Raw genomic sequence first — 20,648 nt, 5'->3', positions numbered from 1 at the left:
TTTGTTCATTGGTTTTTGGTTTTTTGTTTTTTGTTTTCTTTTTTTTTTCCTCTCTCTTCCTGCCTTCTTGTGGGTTACTTGAACTTTTTTTAGAATTCCATTTTGATTTGTATGTAGTGTTTTTTAATGTATCTGTTTCTGTGGCTTTTTAGTGGCTGCTCTAGGTGGAACACTATATATATATAACTTCTCATACTTTGCTAGTGTCATCATTTAATTAATTTGAGCAAAGTGTGGAAACTTTACTCACTTTTATATCTCTTTACCTTTATAATTGTCTTAAATATTTCCTCCACATACTTGAGAACCACATCAGGCACTGTTAAAATTTTTGCCTCAACTGTCAAACATAATTTGAAGTCAGGAAGAGAAGGAAACTGTTTTATATTTTCCAATATTTTTACTCTTGAAATTGTCCCTTATTCCTTCCTAATTTTCTAAGATTCCTTCTTCTGTCATTCCATTTCTGTTTATAGAATTTTCTTAAGCCATTTTTTTTGTGTGTGTGTGGGGGATTGTGGGGGATTTTGTGTGTGTGGGGGATTGATCTGGTGAAAAAATATTTTACCTTACTATGACAAGTGTCTTTACTTCCCTGTTCATTACTGAAGGATATTTTTGCTGGAAATAGAATTTTGGGTAGAAAATACTTTTTTTTTCCATCTCTTGAAAAGTAGTATGTATTCTGGCATTCATGCATTCCATGATTTCTGGTGAGAAATCTGTCATTGGAATCCCCTCTCCCCCATTCATCTTAAGAGAGGTATTATTTCCCTTGCTGCTTTCAAGATTTTTTTGTCTTTTAGCTTTCAGAAGTTTGACTTTTGCTGTATCTTTGCACATATTTCCTTGGATTTATCTTGTTTGGGGTTTTCTTAGTTTCTTGAATCTATAGACTTATTGGACATTTTTTTTTTTTTGCCAAAATTGGAAAAATTTCAGCCATTATTTCTTCAAATACTTTTTCAACCCTGTCTTCCTTCTCTTTTTCTAGTACTCTGCTGGCCCTAGTGTTAGATTTTTTTGTTGCTGTTCCACAACTCCTTGAAACTCTTTTCATTTTTTCAGTGTTTCCTTTCTGATGTTTAGATTGAGTGTTTTCTTTTGCTCTGTTTTTAATTTTAGTCGTTCTTTCCTGTATCCTCCTTATTCTGCTAAGGAGCTTACCATGGAGTTTACTTACGGTTATTGTATTTTCAATTCCAAAGTTTCTGTTTTGAGCTAAGGAGGGATGAGGAATGGGAATAGTCCCAGGTTAAAAAGCCACAACCCTGCTGTTCTAACCAGGTCCAGTAGCTTGTCTGGAATAGTACTTTTCAGTTTGTTGTGTGCCTTCAGTTAATTTCATAACTTCGAAATGGTTGCTTTTCATTGTTTAGTCAGTGATCTTGATATTTTCCTGGGAGAGTAGGTTCACTGAGGTACTCACTGTGCCATTTAGGAAGTTGATTTATCTTGTTTTAAATGTTATTGTTAATTCATGCATTTAAAGCGCACACACACGCATGCACGCGCACGCGCGCACACACACACACACACATAAATGATGAGCTTGATTCTATTGCTGTCATTCATTTGATGATCAAACTGCCACATTCTAGAGCAATGAGAGTTCTTTCAGATTATTTCCTGTGGTTTTTGGTGTGATATCAATGTATCTGTGATAATTCTAGTCCTTGCTTTCTGGTGTAGTAACATTCCCAGGTACTTCTTGAAGGCACATTTTCTACCCCAGACTTACAACCTACCATTTCTCTGGGGAACGATTTTTTCTTTAGGGCAGTGGATACGATATTTGGAGATCACAGTCTGAGTACTGGGGTAGCTCATTGATACTAGGTTGTCATTTCTTACAAGCCTTATCCATAGACATAGGTAGAAACTACACATGTTTAGAAAAGGTGGCTTCATTTTATATTTATAATTTTACTTATTTATTTTTTAATGTGTATTTTTTGAGAGTCAACATGAGTGGAGGAGTGGTAGAGACAGAGGGAGAGAGAAAGAATCCTAAGTAGGCTCTGTACCATCAGCACAGAGCCAGATGTGGGGCTCTGACTCTGGAACTGCAAGATCATGACCTAAGCTGAAATCAAGAGTCCAACGCTTGACTGACTGAGCCACCCAGGCGCCCCCGTATTTATAATTTTAATTTAAAATTTCAGTAATTTAAAACTACTTCTTTGATTTTATGCTTGCGTCTCTTTTCTTTTGGAAATGTGTTGTTTCATAATGATGTTCATATCATCACTTATTTTTACTCTACCATATTTTTTATTGTTTTTTTTTAATGTTTAATATTTATTATTGAAAGAGAGAGAGACAGAGCGCGAGCAGGGGAGGGTTAGAGAGAGAGGGGGACACAGAATCTGAAGTGGGCTCCAGGCTCCGAGCTGACAGCACAGAACCTAATGTGGGACTTGAACTCCTGAATGGCGAGATCATGACCTGAGCTGAAGTTGGATGCTTAACTGACTGAGCCATCCAGGCCCCCCTTATATTGTTTTTTAAAAAATATTTATTTATTTTGAGAGAGAGCATGTGTGTGCAGGGGGAGGGGCAGAGAGAGAGAGAGAGAGGGAGATAGAGAGAGAGAGAGAGAGAGAGAGAGAGAGAGAATCACAAGCAGGCTCTAGGGAACCCAACATGGGGCTTGAACTCATGAACCATGAGATCATGACCTGAGCTGAAATCAAGAGTCTGATGCTTAACTGAGCCACCAGGCATCCCTACCCTATAATATTTCTATAATTTTTTCAACAGTACCAATATTCCAAGTATTCGTAAGATAACAGTGTGAGGTTTAAAGTTTCTTTATGGTTTTTGCCGTTAAATATATTCCCCCGGGGTTTGCAGTCAAATATTGTATTTTAATATGGCGTAAAGTAATCCTGTTGGTTTTGCCACTAACAGTTAAGCATATTTGTTTCAGTTCATTTTCATTTGGAATTTTTTTCTTTTTTTTTCTTTTCTTTTCTTTTTTTTTTTTTTAATGTTTGCTTATTTTGAGAGAGAACGAGAATGTGTGCGAGTGGGGAAGGTTGCAGAGAGGGTGAGAGAGAATCTCAAGGAGGCTTCGTGCTGTGAGCACAGAACCTAGTGGAGCTCAATGCCAGGATCCATGAAATCATGACCTGAGTGAAAATCCAGAGTCCAAAGCCTAACTGACTGAACCACCCAGGTGCCCCTGGAATTTTTTTCTTTTGATTTAAATATGTTTCTAAATTGTAAAAATGTCTACATAGTTACATATAATGGCATTCTGATACTATTCATCCTTTTTATTCTTCATATACATAACTGGTTTTTATTACTTTATTACTCATTTAAAAATTATAAACAAGAATGTGTATACGTACATATATATTGATATTCATATCTCTTCTATACTAGAGATTATCCCACATCAGTATGTAGTAATCTTTCTCCTTCCTTTTTCCAGCTGTATAGATGTATCTACCATATTTAATTCAGCCAGTTCCCTGCTGGTGGACACTTGGGTTGATCCCAGTCTTGGTATTACAAATAGGGCTGCAATGAATAGTTTTGCACATATGTCTTTTTGTATTTTTGCCAGCATATCTATCTTTGGGATAGATTCCTAGAAGTGGAATTGTTGGCTCAAAAGGCAAATACATATGTATTTTGCTAGATATTGCCAAGTTCTCTTTCACTAGGGTTGTGACATTATGGTTTACCTGCTTAACTACAGCCTCACTATAGAGAGGAGTATGTTGTCAAACTTTGGAATTTTTTTCCAATCTGATACCTCAGTGTAGTTTTAATTTGCTTATCTTTTAAAATGAGTAAATTTACACATCTTTCCGTATGTTTAAGGACTATTTGCATTTCTTTTCATGTATTTTGCTCATTTTTCTTTTTTTTAAAGAAAAATTATTTATTTTGAGATAAATAAAATAATTATTTATTTTGAGAGAGAGTGTGTGCATGCACACAAGCAGGGGAGGGGCAGAGAGAGATAATCCCAACCAATCCCGATGGGTGCTCAATCCCACAACTGCGAGATCGTGACCTGAGCTGATATCAAGAGTCGGTTGCTCAGCCAACTGAGCCACCCAGACTCCCCTATTTTGCTCATTTTTTGATCAGATTATTAGTTTGTTTCTTCTTGGCTTGTTAGTAGTTTTTAATTATTAGAGGTTTTAGTTTTTTAATTCATTATTTTTAGTATTTTTTCATTATTTTTTTAATGTTTATTTATTTATCTTGGGAGAGAGAACGTGAGCTGGGCAAGGGAGAGAGAGAATCGTAAGTGGGCCCTGAGCGCTCAGTGCAGAGCCCAGCACTAGACTCAAACCCACAAACTATGAGATCACAACCTGACCTGAAATCAGGAATCAGACACCCAGCCATCTGAGACATCCGGTTGCCCCTTTTGTTGTTTATTTTTTTATTTGTAAATTAGCACGCTGTTTGAGGGAGTAGGTTCCTGGCTGAGGACCATGAATCGTCAGCCTTGTTATGTTTTAATAATGGAAATTGAGTTTCTACTGACCCATACTTTCCAGGATGCTGCCCATGTAGTCTTTGTTGGCTTGTTAAATTTCTGGTGAAAATTTTCAAACATGGAAAACAATATAACAAACACACATTGATAAAAATGAGTCGAAAACAATATAACAAACACCTGTGGTACCTACTGTGAAGAATTAATGTTAACGTTGTCCAGTATTTGTTTCCATTTTTTAAATTGTTATAAAATGTCCTTAACACAAAGTTTACTTGTGAACCATTTTTAGGTAAAGAGTTCAGTGGCATGAAGTCCATTCAGACTGTTGTGCATCACCGCAGTGATCTCCAGCACTTTTTTTTAAGTTTATTTATTTATTTGGAGAGAAAGAGAGAGTGTGTGTGCATGTGAGCAGGGGAGCAGCTGAGAGTGGGAGAGAGAATCCCAAGCAGGCTCTGCGCTGTCAGCGTAGAGCCCAGTGCGGGGCTCAAACCCACAAACCGTGTGATCATGACCTGAGCCGAAATCCAGAGTTGGACACTTAACTAACTCACCCAGGCGCCCAATCCAGCACTTTTTCATCTTCTCAGACTGCAACTCTGTACCTATTACATGATGATAACTTCCCATTTCCCTTTCCCCCCAGTCCTTGGGAATTACATTCTCGTTTGTGTCTCTGTGGATTTGAGTACTCTAGCTATTGGCATGTAAGTGGAATCATACAGTATCTGTCCTTTTGCAAGTGGCTTACTTCATTCAGTGTCGCGTCCTCTGGTTCATTCATGTTGTCATATGTGCCAGGATGTCCTTCCTTTTTAAGGCTGAATAATACTCCAGTGTATGTATGTATACACCTCATTTTGTTTATCTGTTCATCCGTTTATGGACACTTGAGTTGCTTCCACCTTTTGACTATTGTGAATATTACTGCTATGAACATTTGTGTACAACTATCTGTTTGAGTCCTTGCTTTCAATTCTTTGGGGTATATATCCAGAAGTGGAATGGCTAAGTCACAGGGTGATTGTATTTTTAATTGTTTGAGGAACCACCGTATAGTTTTCCACAGTGGCTGCACCATTTTACATCCGCAGACCAGCAATGCACAAAGATTCCAATTTCTCACATCCTTGGCAACACTTACTTTCTGCTTTTTTGGGATAATAGTCATTCTAGTGGGTATGAAGTGGTATCTCATTGTGATTTTGATTTGCACTTCCCTAATGATGTTGAACATGTTTTCATGTCTTTCCATTTTTTTTTTTAAGAAATAAAGCCTAATAGAGTTTAAGCCTCTTTTGTACTTCTCTTCCTGTTTTCTCCTCTCCATCTCCCAAAGGTAGTTGATGTATATCCTTCCCACCTTTGTTTCTGTACTCTTATTAATATGCATGCATTTATAAACGTTTATACTGCAAAGTTTGCTTTGAAGCCTAAACTGTATCTTGTGCTTTTCATTCTGTACTTGCTATTTTTATTTGATGTGGGTTTTTTGTTTTTTGTTTTTTTTTGAGATTTATCTGTGTCAATACTGGTTCATTCATTTCAGCTGCGATATAGTACTACTCCACTGTAGAATTGCCATAATTTATCTCTTCTTCTGTCTGTTGCTGTCACAGACAGTGCTGTGGTGAGCATCCTTGTACTTGCCTCCTACCATGGACTCCCCTAGGGTGTACTCATTCAGCAGCTGTCTGTTGTGAACCTGCTAGTGCCCCTCATCGTTTTGGGCAGTGAGGATACGTCAGGAAACAAAATCCTGCTCTTAGAGAGTTTATTATGTAAATTGGAATTACTGGATTTTGGAATAGTTGAATCTTTGCTCACTCAACAAAAATTTATTGAGTCTGCTGTGACAGAGATACAGGAGTGACCAAAATGAAGTCTTGTCTTGGTAGAGTTTGTTTTCTAACGGGGAGGATACAAAGGTGTATGGCATACTGGCAAGTACTTCTGAATGAATGCCTGTAAGATAACGGAAGCACAGTCTGGGGTGTCTGCTTTAGAGAAGTAGTGATGGGAGGCCTTTCTGGAAACAGGACGTTTGAGGAGAGGCTTGAATGTAATGAAGCGGTGAATGACACTGGGGAAGGAGTCTTTGAGCTGAGGAAATCAATGAGGAAAGAGCATGTTTAGAGAAGAATAGTAAGAATCCCAGGGTCACTTGAGTGCAGTGAGCACACAAGAGGCTGGTTGGGGATGAAGTGGCAGGGAAGGTAGCCAGGGCTCACACCAGATTGGGCCTTCACAGTCTTCCAAAGAGTTTAGATTTCGTTGTAATTTTGATTAAAAGGTGAAAGGATATAGTGATTAGGTCTTGGGCTAGAGAGAGAGCAGTAGAAATGGTGGGAAGTGATTTGATTTGGAGTGTATTTTAAAGGTGGTACCTACAGAGTTTTCTGATGATTTTGATGTATCTGTAGATGTGAAAGAGAAGTCGGGAAAAAAAGGATAACCCCACATTTTTGGATTGAGCCAAAATACGGACTGGTGGTGGTATCTTTTACGCAATTGGAGAGTACTAAGAAGGATTCAGGTTGAAAATTTAAGTTTGAAATGCCTATTAAGGCACCCGGGTGGCTCAGTCAGCTGAGCGTCCGACTTCGGCTCAGGTCACAATCTCACAGCTCCTGAGGCCAAGCCCCACGTCAGACTGTGTGCTGACAGCTTGGAGCCCGGAGCCTGCTTCAGATTCTGTCTTGGCCTCTCTCTGCCCCTCCCCTGCTCGTGCATTGTCTCTCTCTCTCTCTCTCAAATATAAACAAACATTTAAAGAATTAAAAAAAAAAAGAAATGCCTATTAAGTATCTCAGGTAGTTGGCATTAGATACCAAATTATAGTCCAAAGTGATTATAATAGTTATACTCTCACCAGCTTTTATATGGCCCATCTGGGTGAATCCCTCCCTGATGGAGCCCAGCAGGAGACAGCATGTCACCCTTCCATGTCGTTGAGATTCATTGATCATCAGTACACAAAGGGAACCTGCCATTTACAATGAACATGTGAGGGGTGCTTGGGTGGCTCAGTCGGTTGAGCATCAGACTCCAGCTCAGGTCACGGTCTCGTGGTTCATGAGTTTGAGCCCCGCGTCAGGCTCTGTGCTGACATGTCAGAGCCTGGAGCCTGCTTCGGATTCTGTGTCTCCCTCTCTCTCTGCCCCTCCCCTGCTCACACTCTGTGTGTCTGTCTCTCAAAAACAAACATTAAAAAAATTTTTTAAAAACCTGAACGTCTGATTATTTTGTGTGTAAAATCAAATCGGTTAATTTGATGTGAAGTAAATTGTGTAAGTTAGGGTTACTAAGTTTATGTTTTCACAGTTTTGAGTTTTCTTTTGTTCTGATTTTAATTCCAGATGCTGGATCTGGTGTGGAAGAAGTGGAGTTAAGCTGGGAAGATTACCTAGAAGAGACAGGGTCCGCTGCAGTACCCTACGGATCTTTTAAACATGTAAGCACTACCTGTATTTGTTTTACTGACTGCACCTTGTTCCTTTGACTCACGGTACCATCATTAGAGGGTTTAGAGTTATTTTAAGTTGGGACACTTGAAAGGATTTGGGTGCTTTTTCCTTTTTTCCTCCTCTTGCCACCCTCATTTAAAAAACTGGACATACTTTATTTTATTATTTTAAAGTAACGTCTACATCCAACTTGGGGCTCGAACTGACAACTCTGAGATCAAGAGTCACACTGATCAGAGTGCTCTACTGACCAAACCAGCCAGGTGCCCCTGGACATACTTTAAAGTCTTTTTTTGGTTTTGTTTATTTTCTATCACTCAATGCAACACTTGTCTTTTTCACTCGTCATGAATATTCCTTTTTTTTTTTTGTCAATAAAACCCCTCATAAATTGAAGAAAATGGTTTATTTTCTTACACTGTGTGTTATGACTGTTGGTTTGCACATTGAAAATAAGTTCAGTAATGTCATTGCTTTCTCTCACGTTGAGCAGAAACGTAAGTAATATCATCAGTGGGTTATATTCGTGGCTGGGGCAGTATAGTTTTATGTCTTAATAGCTCAATTTAATGCTTAATCCATTGACCACATACTTGCCCCATATGATGCCTTTAGAGTGGAAGAAAACAGTCCAAGTTTTATTAATAATTTATATTCAGACCTAGTTTTTGAGCCTTTTCACTTACATTCCCTCTTAAAACACAGAATTATTGATCTGTTGATTTCACGTTTGTCTTAGTCTGTTCAGGCTGCCATAGACTGGGTGGCTTGAACAACAGAAGTTTATTGTCTCACAGTTCTGGAGACTAGAAGTCTGAGATCGGGCTGCCAGCAGGGTTAGGCTCTGGTGAGGGCTCTCTTCCTGGTTTGCTGACAGCCTGGTCACTGTGTCCTCACATGGCAGAGAGTGAGAGAGCAGACTCTCCTTGAATCGGGGCTCCACTCTTAGGACCTCATTTACCCTTTACTACCTCCATAAGGGTGCTCATGGATTGGAAGAATAAATATTGTCAAAATGTCAATACTACCCAAAGCTATCTACACATTCAGTGCAATCCCAATCAAAATTGCACCAGCATTCTTCTCGAAACTAGAACAAGCAAACCTAAAATTCATATGGAACCACAAAAGGCCCCAAATAGCCAAAGTACTTTTGAAGAAGACCGAAGCAGGAGGCATCACAATCCCAGACTTTAGCCTCTACTACAAAGCTTTAATCATCAAGACAGCATGGTATTGGCACAAAAACAGACACATAGACCAATGGAATAGAATAGAAACCCCATAACTAGACCCACAAAAGTATGGCCAACTAATCTTTGACAAAGCAAGAAAGAATATCCAGTGGAAAAAAGACAGTCTCTTTAACAAATGGTGCTGGGAGAACTGGACAGCAACATGCAGAAGGTTGAAACTAGACCACTTTCTCACACCATTCACAAAAATAAACTCAAAATGGATAAAGGACCTGAATGTGAGACAGGAAACCATCAAAACCCTAGAGGAAAAAGCAGGAAAAGACTACCTCCATAAGGGTGCTGTCTTTTTTTTTTTTTTTTTTCTTGTTTTATTTATTTATTTATTTTTTTAATTTACATCCAAATTAGTTAGCATATAGTGCAACAATGATTTCAGGAGTAGATTCCTTAGTGCCCCTTCCCCATTTAGCCCATCCCCCCTCCCACAACCCCTCCAGCAACCCTCAGTTTGTTCTCCATATTTATGAGTCTCTTATGTTTGGTACCCCTCCCTGTTTTTATATTAGTTTTGTTTCCCTTCGCTTATGTTCATCTGTTTTGTGTCTTAAAGTCCTCATATGAGTGAAGTCATATGATTTTTGTCTTTCTCTGACTAATTTCACTCAGCATAATACCATCCAGTTCCATTCACATAGTTGCAAATGGCAAGATTTCATTCTTTTTGATTGCCGAGTAATACTCCATTGTGTGTGTGTGTGTGTGCCACCTCTTCTTTATCCATTCATCCATCGGTGAACATTGGGCTCTTTCCATACTTTGGCTATTGTTGATAGTGCTGCTATAAACATGGGGGTGCATGTGTCCCTTCGAAACAGAACACCTGTATCCCTTGGATAAATGCCTAGTAGTGCAATTGCTAGGTCATAGGGTAGTTCTATTTTTAGTTTTTTGAGGAACCTCCGTACTGTTTTCCAGAGTGGCTGCACCAGCTTGCATTGCCACCAACAATGCAAAAGAGATCCTCTTTCTCCGCATCCTCGCCAACATCTGTTGTTGCCTGAGTTGTTAATGTTAGCCATTCTGACAGGTGTAAGGTTTTGATTTGTATTGCCCTGATGATGAGTGATGTGGAGCATTTTTTCATGTGTCCGTTTGGCCATCTGGATGTCTTCTTTGGAGAAGTGTCTATTCATGTCTTTTGCCCATTTCTTCACTGGATTATTTTTTTTTTTTTGGGTGTTGAGTTTGATAAGTTCTTTATAGATTTTGGATACTAACCCTTTGTCTGATATGTCATTTGCACATGTCTTCTCCCATTCCGTTGGTTGCCTTTTAGTTTTGCTGATTGTTTCCTTTGCTGTGCAGAAGCTTTTTATTTTTATGAGGTCCCAATAGGTCATTTTTGCTTTTGCTTCCCTTGCCTCTGGAGACGTGTTGAGTAAGAAGTTGCTGCAGCCAAGATCAAAGAGGTTTTTGCCTGCTTTCTCCTCAAGGATTTTGATGGCTTCCTGTCTTACATTGAGGTCTTTCATCCATTTTGAGTTTATTTTTGTGTATGGTGTAAGAAAGTGGTCCAGGTTCATTTTTCTTCATGTTCCTGTCCAGTTTTCCCAGCACCACTTGCTGAAGAGATTGTCTTTATTCCATTGGATATTCTTTCCTGCTTTGTCAAAGATTAATTGGCCATACCTTTGTGGGTTCCATTTCTGGGTTCTCTATTCTGTTCCATTGATCTGAGTGTCTGTTCTTGTGCCAGTACCATACTGTCTTGATGATTACAGCTTTGTAGTATAGCTTGAAGTCCGGGATTGTGATGCCTCCTGCTCTGGTTTTCTTTTTCAAGATCAGTGAAAATGATAACACCACAACCCAAAACCTCTGGGATGCAGCAAAGGCAGTCATAAGAGGAAAGTACATAGCAATCCAGGCCTTCCTAAAGAAGGAAGAAAGATCTCAGATACACAACCTAACCTTACACCTTAAGGAGCTGGAAAAAGAACAGCAAATAAAACCCAAAACCAGCAGAAGGCAGGAAATAATAAAGATTAGAGCAGAAATTAATGCTATCAAAATAAAAAAAAACAGTAGAACAGATTAATGAAACCAAAAGCTGGTTCTTTGAAAGAATTAACAAAATTGATGAACCACTAGCCAGTTTGATCAAAAAGAAAAAGGAAAGGACCCAAGTAAATAAAATCAAGAATGAAAGAGGAGAGATCACAACCAACACAGCAGAAATAAAAACAATAATAAGAGAATATTATGAGCAATAATATGCCAATAAAATGGGCAATCTGGAAGAAATGAACAAATTCCTAGAAACATATACACTACCAAAACTGAAACAGGAAGAAATAGAAAATTTGAACAGTAAGGAAATCGACCATAACCAGTAAGGAAATCGAATTAGTAATCAAAAATCTGCCACAAAACAAGAGTCCAGGGCCAGATGGCTTTCCAGGGGAATTCTACCAAACATTTAAGGAGGAGTTAACACCTATTCTCTTGAAGCTGTTCCAAAAAATAGAAATGGAAGGAAAACTTCCAAACTCTTTCTATGAAGCCAACATTACCTTGATTCCAAAACCAGACAGAGACCCCACTAAAAAGGAGAACTAAGACCAATTTCCCTGATGAACATGGTTGCAAAAATCCTCAACAGGGTACTGTCTTAAAATACAGTCACATAGGGAGTTAGGATTTGAACATGTGGATTTTGGGGGACACACAGTTTAGTCCATAGCAGTGTTCAGCAGGGCATAGTTCCTTTGTTCTAGGATTTAGGAAGACACAAATGCTCACTCAGAATTGTCTGATTTTGTGAGGTTAAACTGTATTGTAGGTGTTGTATATGCCAAAGAGTCTTGCTATTTTCAGTTTGTGTAAAAACTCAGTCATAATAGTTGCCCTATTTTTTAGTTCACTTATGCCTTTCTTAAATTGAAGTAGTGAGAACTACATATTTTAAGTAAGGATTTCATTTTATATTACATTGACTAATATTTTATAATTGTTTTCAGTATATTTTTTAACAAGGGAAGTTTATTCATGATCATGTAATGCCTTTGAGTTCTTGTTTTTAATGTTATTACTAATCTGATAGGTATTTATACATATTTATACTAAAATGAAAATGGGGGATAAATTTCCTGAGCAAAATTCTGGATCTAAAAAAATGTCATTTTAACATTTAAAAAAAAGTTTATTCATTTAGTTTGAGAGAAAGAGAGCAAATGGGGAAGGGGCAGAGAGACAGAGGGAGAGACAGAGAATCCCAAGCAGGCTCTGTACCATCAGTGCAGAACCTGATGCAGGGCTCGACCGTGAGATCATGACCTGAGCCAAAGTCACATGCTTAATGGACTGAGGCACCCAGGTGCCCCTAAAAAAGTCATTCATTCATTCATTCATTATTCATTCATGTTTATTTTTGAGAGAGAGAGAGACAGAGTGCAAGCAGGGGAGAGGCAGAGTGAGAGGGAGACACAGAATCCGGAGCAGGCTCCAGGCTCCGAGCTGTCAGCACAGAGCCCGATGCGGGGCTCGAATATTATGACCTGAGCCAAAGTTAGACACTTAACCAACGGAGCCACCCAAGCACCCCAAAAAATGTCATTTTAAAGAAACAGGTTCCACCTCTCCTCTTTGAATGTCAAAGCAACAAGGAGAATGAAAAATAGGTGTATACTCTCTGATCATCAAATGTAGAAAATATTTGTAAGCTTGAATCAGTATATGGTGAAAGACTGCCACATGTGGTAAAAACCAAGCACAGGTATAGGAAGATGCCGAGAAGGAGTGCCTGTAGCTAGCTGATCACAGCCAAAGTTGCTGGAACTCAGATCTCCAGGACTTGTGAGCCACTGGCAAGTTTTATAGTACCCAATTTGGAATGGGGGGGGGGGGGAAGGTGGGGCTGAAGAAGAAATTAGAAGTAAACCACATTTGCAAGGATGACAATTCTAAGATAGTAAAACAGTTTTCCTCATATCTGGTCAAGGAAACAGCACAAACTATGGGAAAGACACTAAGCTTTACCTGAATCTTCTGGAACAAAAGCTTTAAGCTTCTAGGGGAAGGAATGCAAACCTTTTAACTGCCTCTCCCCCCCCCCCCCAACCGGATGCAGGTGAAGATTCTTTGCAGCCTGGGGAAAGAACAGAAGAAATAAAAGCCCTCTGTCCTGGAGAGGGGTAGGAATACATGCTAGAGCATTAAAGGTCCCCTACAGTTGGGAGAGGAGTAAGATCACTGAGAAGTTTGCACTCCCAACACCCAGGACACAGAACCTGAGACTGAGGCTGAATCTCAGAGAGTGTCCCTTCCTGCTTGTCTTCAATGACCAAGTTAGAAAATGTTGGGCAACAGAGGTCTGTTTGTAGAAGAGGGCAAGAGTGTGGAGATAGATGGTCTTTGAGATGTAGTCACAAAGAGAGGGCCTAAATCTCAGGGTGGAGCAGCAAATATTGAAGGGAGAAAGCCCTCTGGCAAATGAGCCTAGACCCTCAGTAGAAAATGCTAATGTAGTTTGGAGCCTCTGGTGTACTGTGAAAACCAAACAACAAAACCCAAACCCAATTGCACTCCTCACTGCATTGATTTAACCTTCTCCCTCAAATTTAAGGCCTAAAAAGAAACATCCCCATGTCCAGGCATAAATACTGTCTGCTCAACCTCAGTTATTCTGTACAGGATGTCTGGCTTTCAGTGAAAAATTACGGGACACACGAAGAACCAAGAGAAAAACAGCAAACTGTCAACAGACAAAGCATTCCACAGAACCAGAGTCATAAGGCCCAGATACTGGAACTATCAGAGAATTTTAAATAACTATGAGTAATAGCTTAAAGGCTGTGGCAGAATAGGTGGACAACATGTGTGAACAGAAAAGGAAATCAGGGGCGCCTGGGTGTCTCAGTTAAGCATCTGACTCTTGATTTCAGCTCAGGTCAGGATCTCATGGTTCATGGGACCGAGCCCTGCATCATACTCGTACTGAGAGCATAGAGCCTGCTTGGGATTCTCTCTCTCTCTCTCTCTCTCTCTCTCTCTCTCTACCCCTCTGCTAGTCGTGCACTCTCTCTCTCTCTCTCTGAAAATAAGTAAATAAACTGTAAAAAAAAAACAAAAAAACAAAAAAAAACACTTAGCAATCGACACTATTAGACACAGTGAAGTGGAAATTATAGAAATGAAAAACATGGTAATAAGAGATGTTAAATGCCTTTGACAAGCTCATTGGTCATCCTCAAACAGATGAGGAAAGAGTATACTTGAAGATAAGTCAATATAAATTTCCCAAACTGAAATGCAAAGAGGAAAAGAGTGGGGAAAAAACCAGACCAGAACATCCAAGAGCTACGGACAGTATAAAAAAAAGTCTAATGCATGTGCAATTGGAATCTCAGGAGAAAGGCGAGAAAGTGAGGAAGATACCTTTGAAGAGCATAATTCACCATAGTAGCAGAATAAAGGAGAAAAAAATACATTATCACCTCAATATAAAGAGAAAAATAATTGGTAAAATTCCATACCCAGTCATGACAAAAACTCTTAGCAAACTGTAGATGAGAAAATTAAAGAAACCTTTAATTTGCTAAAGGATATCTATAAAAAATCTACAGCAAACTTTGTTAATGGTAATATGATGCATACTTTCTTTTACATATGCAACAAGATAAAAATGTTGGCTAACATGACTTCTGTTTGCTAGTGTATTGGAGGTTCTGGCTAATACAGTAAGGTAAGCAAAACAACTAAAATATATAAGGATTAGGAAGAAAGGAAAAATGTCATTATATACAGATGAATAAAATAATTTACAGATATAGGATTAATGAGTAACTTTAATAAGATTATTAGATACAGGGTAGCATGAAAAATTATTACATTTCTGTATACTAGCAACAAAGAAAAGTGGGACTGAAAGATGTAATTTACAATACCATAAACACATCAAATGACTAATAAATGTAACAAATTTGCAGAGTAACTTCAAACCATTATTGATGTAAGTTAAAATAAAGGAATATGCCTTGTTTATGTAATGGAAGACTCACTGTTGTAAAGATGACAGTTCTCCCAATAATAAATAAATCTATAGTAGATCTATAGATTTACTGCAACCCATGTCAAATACCAAAAGAAAATTCAGATAGGAATTGACGGTCTGATTCTAAAGTTCATGTGGATATGCGAAGGAGCCAGGATAACCAGATGCAGCTAAGGAATAAGACAAAACAAGAAGACTTGCTGTACTAGGTAGTGAACTGAATTATAGCACTGCAGTACGACTCAAAGGAAAAACAAAAAATCAGAAGCAGATCCACTTTTGTGGGGACACTTGACTTAAAACAAAGGTGGCAGTTTCCAGTGGTGAGGAAAGGTCAATTGTGTATGCATCTTCAAACAAATAAAACCTGACTCCTACCTAATACCATACATGGAGAATAATTCAAATTGGATATTAGTTCTAAATATGAAAGGCTTATGGAAAATACATCTTTATGACTTCTAGGGATAGGGAAATTTTGTTTAAAAATACAGAAAAAGCACTAACTTTTTAAAGAAAAAACATTGATAAATCAGAGTACATTAAAATTAAGAACTTCTGTTCATCAATCAGAACCATAAAGAAATTGAGGTAATGTTTGCAACACAAGTAACTGACAAAGAACTGATATCCAAAATGCAGACTTGACCAAAAATAGGCAAGAATCTTAGCCATTTCCCAAAAGAAGAAAAGTAAATGGCTAAAAAATATAAAGGTTTCCATCTTCATTAATAACGAAAAAGTCCAAATTAAAATCACAGTGAGAGGGGTGCACAGGTAGCTCCATCGGTCCCACTCTGGATTTTGGCTCAGATCCTGGTCTTACAATTGGTGAGATTGAGCCCTGGGTCGGGCCCTGCGCTGACAGCAAGGAGCCTGCTTAGGATTCTCTCTCCTCTCTCCCTGCTCTCTCACTCTCTCTCTCAAAATGAATAAATAAACATTAAAAAATAAAATAAAATCACAATGAGATACATAACACACCTTCCAAAATGGTTAAAATGAAAAGGACTGATAATACACAAACGTTGCCTAGAGTGTTGCAGCAAAAGGATTTTTTTTATACTACTGGGAAAGTAAACTGGTGCAGCCACTTTGGAAATGGTTTGACCATATCTGTTATAGCATTCCATGTATGTTTGCCCCAGAGACACAAAGATATTCTGTTTATAGTCTTACAAAGCTGCAAACTTCTCACAGGGCCTACTGTTTGTAACATTAGAATGGATACATTGTGGCATATTTGTATAATGGAATACTATACAGGGGTGAAAAATAGACTGTTAAATGTAACATGAGCGAATCTATAAGCAGTGTTGGGCTGGAGAAAAGCACACACAGGACAGCATTCATACTGCATAATTCTAATACAGTGAGGAGTACAACAGGGCAGTTGATGGGAAGGGCAGGGGGGTTTGTACAGGACATAGGACTTTCCCTCCCTGGCTGTCTTTCCAGGACTCCCCTCAACTGCCCAGTGTTTGTGATTGCTGGGTTGCATTTATTTGTCAGGTCTTCATAGTGTCCTCCGGTGCTTAAGAGTTCCTCGTTCCTTCTTTGTCTCTCATGGCCTAGACATTTTGAAGAGCATATAATGTATCAGTTATCTTGTGGAATATTCCTCAATTTGGATAATTCATGATTAGCTTGAGCTTATGCAGATTTGGGAAGAATTTCATAGAACGATACTGTGCTTTTCTCGTATGACATCAAGGGTGTATGATTTTGATGTTTTAGAACTGGTAATGTTAACTTTGATCAGTTAGTTAAGGTGGTGTCTGCCGTAGTTCTTTACTGTGATGTTACTGTTTTCCCCTTTATAATTGGTAAGAATCTTATAGGAGAACCTTTGAGATTCTGTGAATATCATAGTCATTTTTGCACTGATGCATGATTCTTGCCTGCAGTGTTTATTTCTGTGTTTTTTCTAATGGTGATTTTCTATTTCTATCATTTTTTTCTATATTAATTGGTCTTCTATTCTAAGGATCTATCCCCTCTTCTCTGTTAATTATTTTTTACACTGTGGACCCACGGATATTATTTAAATCTATGGGTTATAATCCATTAGTCTGATTATTTACTTTATTGCTCAAATGATTCCTAATGTGACCATTGGGGGATCCTTCTGGTTGGCTCCCATGTCCTTTACAAATGCCCTCATCATTTTTGAAGAATTTCTTTACTTTCTGGTATCACAAGATATTCCAGGCTCTTCCTATGTTTTCTGTACCCCCAAATTGGTGTCACTTATTTCTCCGTGGAGCCCTTGTTCTTTTCATTGGAGAATGGCATTTATAAATCAAGATTTGTACACTGAATTTGCTTATTGCTAATGAGTATCATTACTTCCAGTCCCTGTCAGTTCACAGAGGTAGGAGATGTATTTGCACACACATACATACACATCTGTACTATTTTCTGTCATTGTGACCTCGTTCTGATACTGCTGATTCCAGTCCAACACGAGTTTCATTCTATTCTCCCCTTTCCTTGTTTGTACTTCTTTCTCCCACAGTGAGAAACCTGGCTCTCATTTCTCACAATATATGTACATACTTTAATCTTAGTATACACATGAAGTAGTTCCAGAATTGCTCACCCATGCCTTTGTGATCATATAATTTATCATTGAAATCAGGACACTTTGAGAGAGAAACGGGCCGCTGTTAATTATCATTCAAGGAAGACAGGTATAAACGTAGACTATTTGAGGGAAACTGGGAGGTATGGGTCTCTACATATGGTACATGTTATACTAATTTATTATCATTATAGCTTATTTTGTCTTTCCCCTTTTCTAGCATCATAAATCTTTTTGGAATGATCTAGAAATCACTCTTGAAAACATAATGTGTTGAAGGCTATTAAAATAGTGAACATTTAGTGATTTATGTACTTAATAGAAAACATTTTCTGTAATCATAGTAGACTGCTTTTGTGAAAATATTGAGTTCTATTAAAATTCCTTTGGAGTCGGCTAGAACAGAGCAGCATTGCTGTTCCTTGTTTTGTTTGGATCACTCCTGTGAGGTAGCATTGGAATTTCTCAGGTTTCCCTTGAGAAGGTTTTATTGCGTTTAGTGCTTCAGAATTGTAAGTCTTAAAAAAGGCTGTCGGAGGGGCGCCTGGGTTAGCTCAGTTGGGTAAGCGGCCAACTCTTGATTTTGGCTCAGGTCATGATCTCACAGTTTGTGGGATCGAGCCCCACATCTGGATCCATGCTGTCAGTGAGGAGCCTGCTTAGGATTCTTTCTCTATCTCCCTCTCTCTGCCCTCCCCACCCTTGAAATAAAAAAACTTAAAAGAAAAGAATGGCAAAAGAAATACTCATTTGAGATACTTATTTGGTGGTTAATAAAATTTCCCTGTTCAGGTGGACACACGCTTGCAAAATGGCTTTGCTCCTGGGATGAAGCTGGAGGTGGCTGTGAAAACAGACCCTGAAACCTACTGGGTTGCCACCATCATCACCACCTGTGAGCAGTTGCTGCTGCTCCGCTACGATGGCTATGGCGAGGACCGGAGGGCGGACTTCTGGTGTGACATCAGGAAGGCCGGCCTCTACCCCATTGGGTGGTGTAAGCAGAACAAGAAGACCCTTGAAGCCCCGGAAGGTAATAAAATACATGTTATCAAGACATGATATGGTATGGCCGTGGCTACACCCTTGAGGTTTCCATTCTCCACGCACATAGCTTTCTCTAACTTTTTCGGGTTAGCATTTTGAATGAAAATATTTATAAGGAATAATGCACATTTCCCTATTTTTAAAAATTATTTTCTGGGCTTCATAAAGCCTTGGGTTTTTATGGTACTCATTGGGAGCATCAGTTGCTTATCATCTTGTAAGACCGTGAGGCTCTCTGAGTTTGGGACTTGTAGGTCTGTTTGTCTTTAAGTACGTTGGGCCAGATTGCTATGCTATTGATGCTCAATATCTTCTGAGTTTATTGTCCTCTCTCTTCTCAGCCCTAGGTTATATCTGGGACCTATGAACTCTTAAAATGAGTCTTGACTTAAAATGAGGAACTGAAGTTCCTCTCCAGGAAAGAGCCTTACTGGGAGTAGAATCCAAATTAAGCAGGACAGAGGGTCATGTAAAGGTGGAGAAAGGGAAGAATCCAAATTAAGCAGGAGGAGGAGGGTCATGTAAAGGTGGAGAAAGGGAAGAAAGGCTTCACGCTTCAAGAAAATACCAGAGCTTATATGTTTTTCTTTACTTATTTTGATATAATTTCAGATTTACAGAAAAGTTGCAAAAATAGTATAGAAAACTCTTAGAGACTTTTTGCCAGGTTTCCCTAAATGTTGACATTTTACCAAACTTACGGTGTCCTTCCTTCTCCCTCCTTCCCTCTCACTCTCATACACACACATGCATGATTTTTTAATGAACCATTTGAAAGTCAGTTACAGACATGATGCCCTTTTACTCTTACTTTAATGTTCTTACAAAAATAAGGACGGGGCGTCTGGGTGGCTCAGTTGGTTGAGTGTCCAACTCTCAATTTCGGCTTAGGAAATCCCAGGATTGTGGGATCGAGCCCTGCCTCCGGCCCTGCATTGGGCATGGAGTCTGTTTGAAATTTTCTTTCTCTCCTCCTCTGCCCCTCTCCCACTTGGCATGCACTCTCTTTCTAAAATAAAATAATAATAATAATAATAATAAATAAATTAAAAAGAATTTAAGAAAAAACAAGGACATCCATTGGCACAGTAAAATAACAAAATAAAGAAATTAACTTTGATTTAATACTATAATTTGTAGATCTTACTCAGTTTTTACACGTAATGTTTTGATAGTAAAAGGAAATCCCAGATCATGTATTGTATTCAGGTGTCATGTCTCATAAGATTCCTTTAATCTGGATGTTTCTCAGACTTTGTTTTTTGTGACTGACATTTTTGAAAGTTACGGGACAATTTTCCCAATAATGTTGATTATGCCTTGTTTCTTTTCCTAGTCCAGGATTCAGTCCAGGATCACACATTGTATTTGATTGTCACATCTTTTTAGTTTTCTTAACCTTTCTTTGTCTTTCTTGGTGTTAATGTTTTTGAAGAGTACAAGCCAGTTAGTCTTTTGGACTGTCCCACAGTTTGGGTTTGTCTGATGTTTCCTTAGACTCAGATTATGCACTTTTGGTAGGAAAACTGCAGAAGTGACACTGTGTCCTTTAGGGCATCAGTCATTATTAGGATGAGACACCTGTTGTTGGTTTGTTCTATAGCTGGTGATACAGTAACTTTCATCACTTGACTAATTTGATGTATGTCAGGTTTTTCCACCATAAAATTACTTGTACAGCTTTTAATTAATAAGTATCTTGTAGGAAGATACTTTGAGGTGATATAAATATCTCATTGCTCTTCAAACTGTTACCCGCTATTTTTAGCATTGATTGATCATTTTTATCTGAAACAATTATTACTCTAATATCACCAAATAGTATTTT

The 20,648-nt window shown here is 38.5% G+C and overlaps 1 protein-coding gene across 6 annotated transcripts in view; it reads left to right on the top strand.

Annotated features, from left to right (window-relative positions):
- The window catches only part of SFMBT1 (Scm like with four mbt domains 1), a 130,799-nt gene that overhangs the window by 72,522 nt on the left and 37,629 nt on the right, over positions 1-20,648 (top strand). For all 6 annotated transcript variants that reach the window (XM_049640694.1, XM_049640696.1, XM_049640697.1 and 3 more), the window contains 2 exons: positions 7,831-7,925; positions 18,566-18,806. In XM_049640694.1, the coding sequence (XP_049496651.1) occupies positions 7,831-7,925; positions 18,566-18,806 (336 nt within the window). The remainder of the gene's footprint in view (positions 1-7,830; positions 7,926-18,565; positions 18,807-20,648) is intronic.

Source organism: Panthera uncia, chromosome A2, assembly GCF_023721935.1.
Source record: "Panthera uncia isolate 11264 chromosome A2, Puncia_PCG_1.0, whole genome shotgun sequence".
In the NCBI taxonomy this organism is placed as follows: Eukaryota; Metazoa; Chordata; class Mammalia; order Carnivora; family Felidae; genus Panthera; species Panthera uncia.
This window is presented reverse-complemented; position numbering and strand designations above follow the sequence as displayed.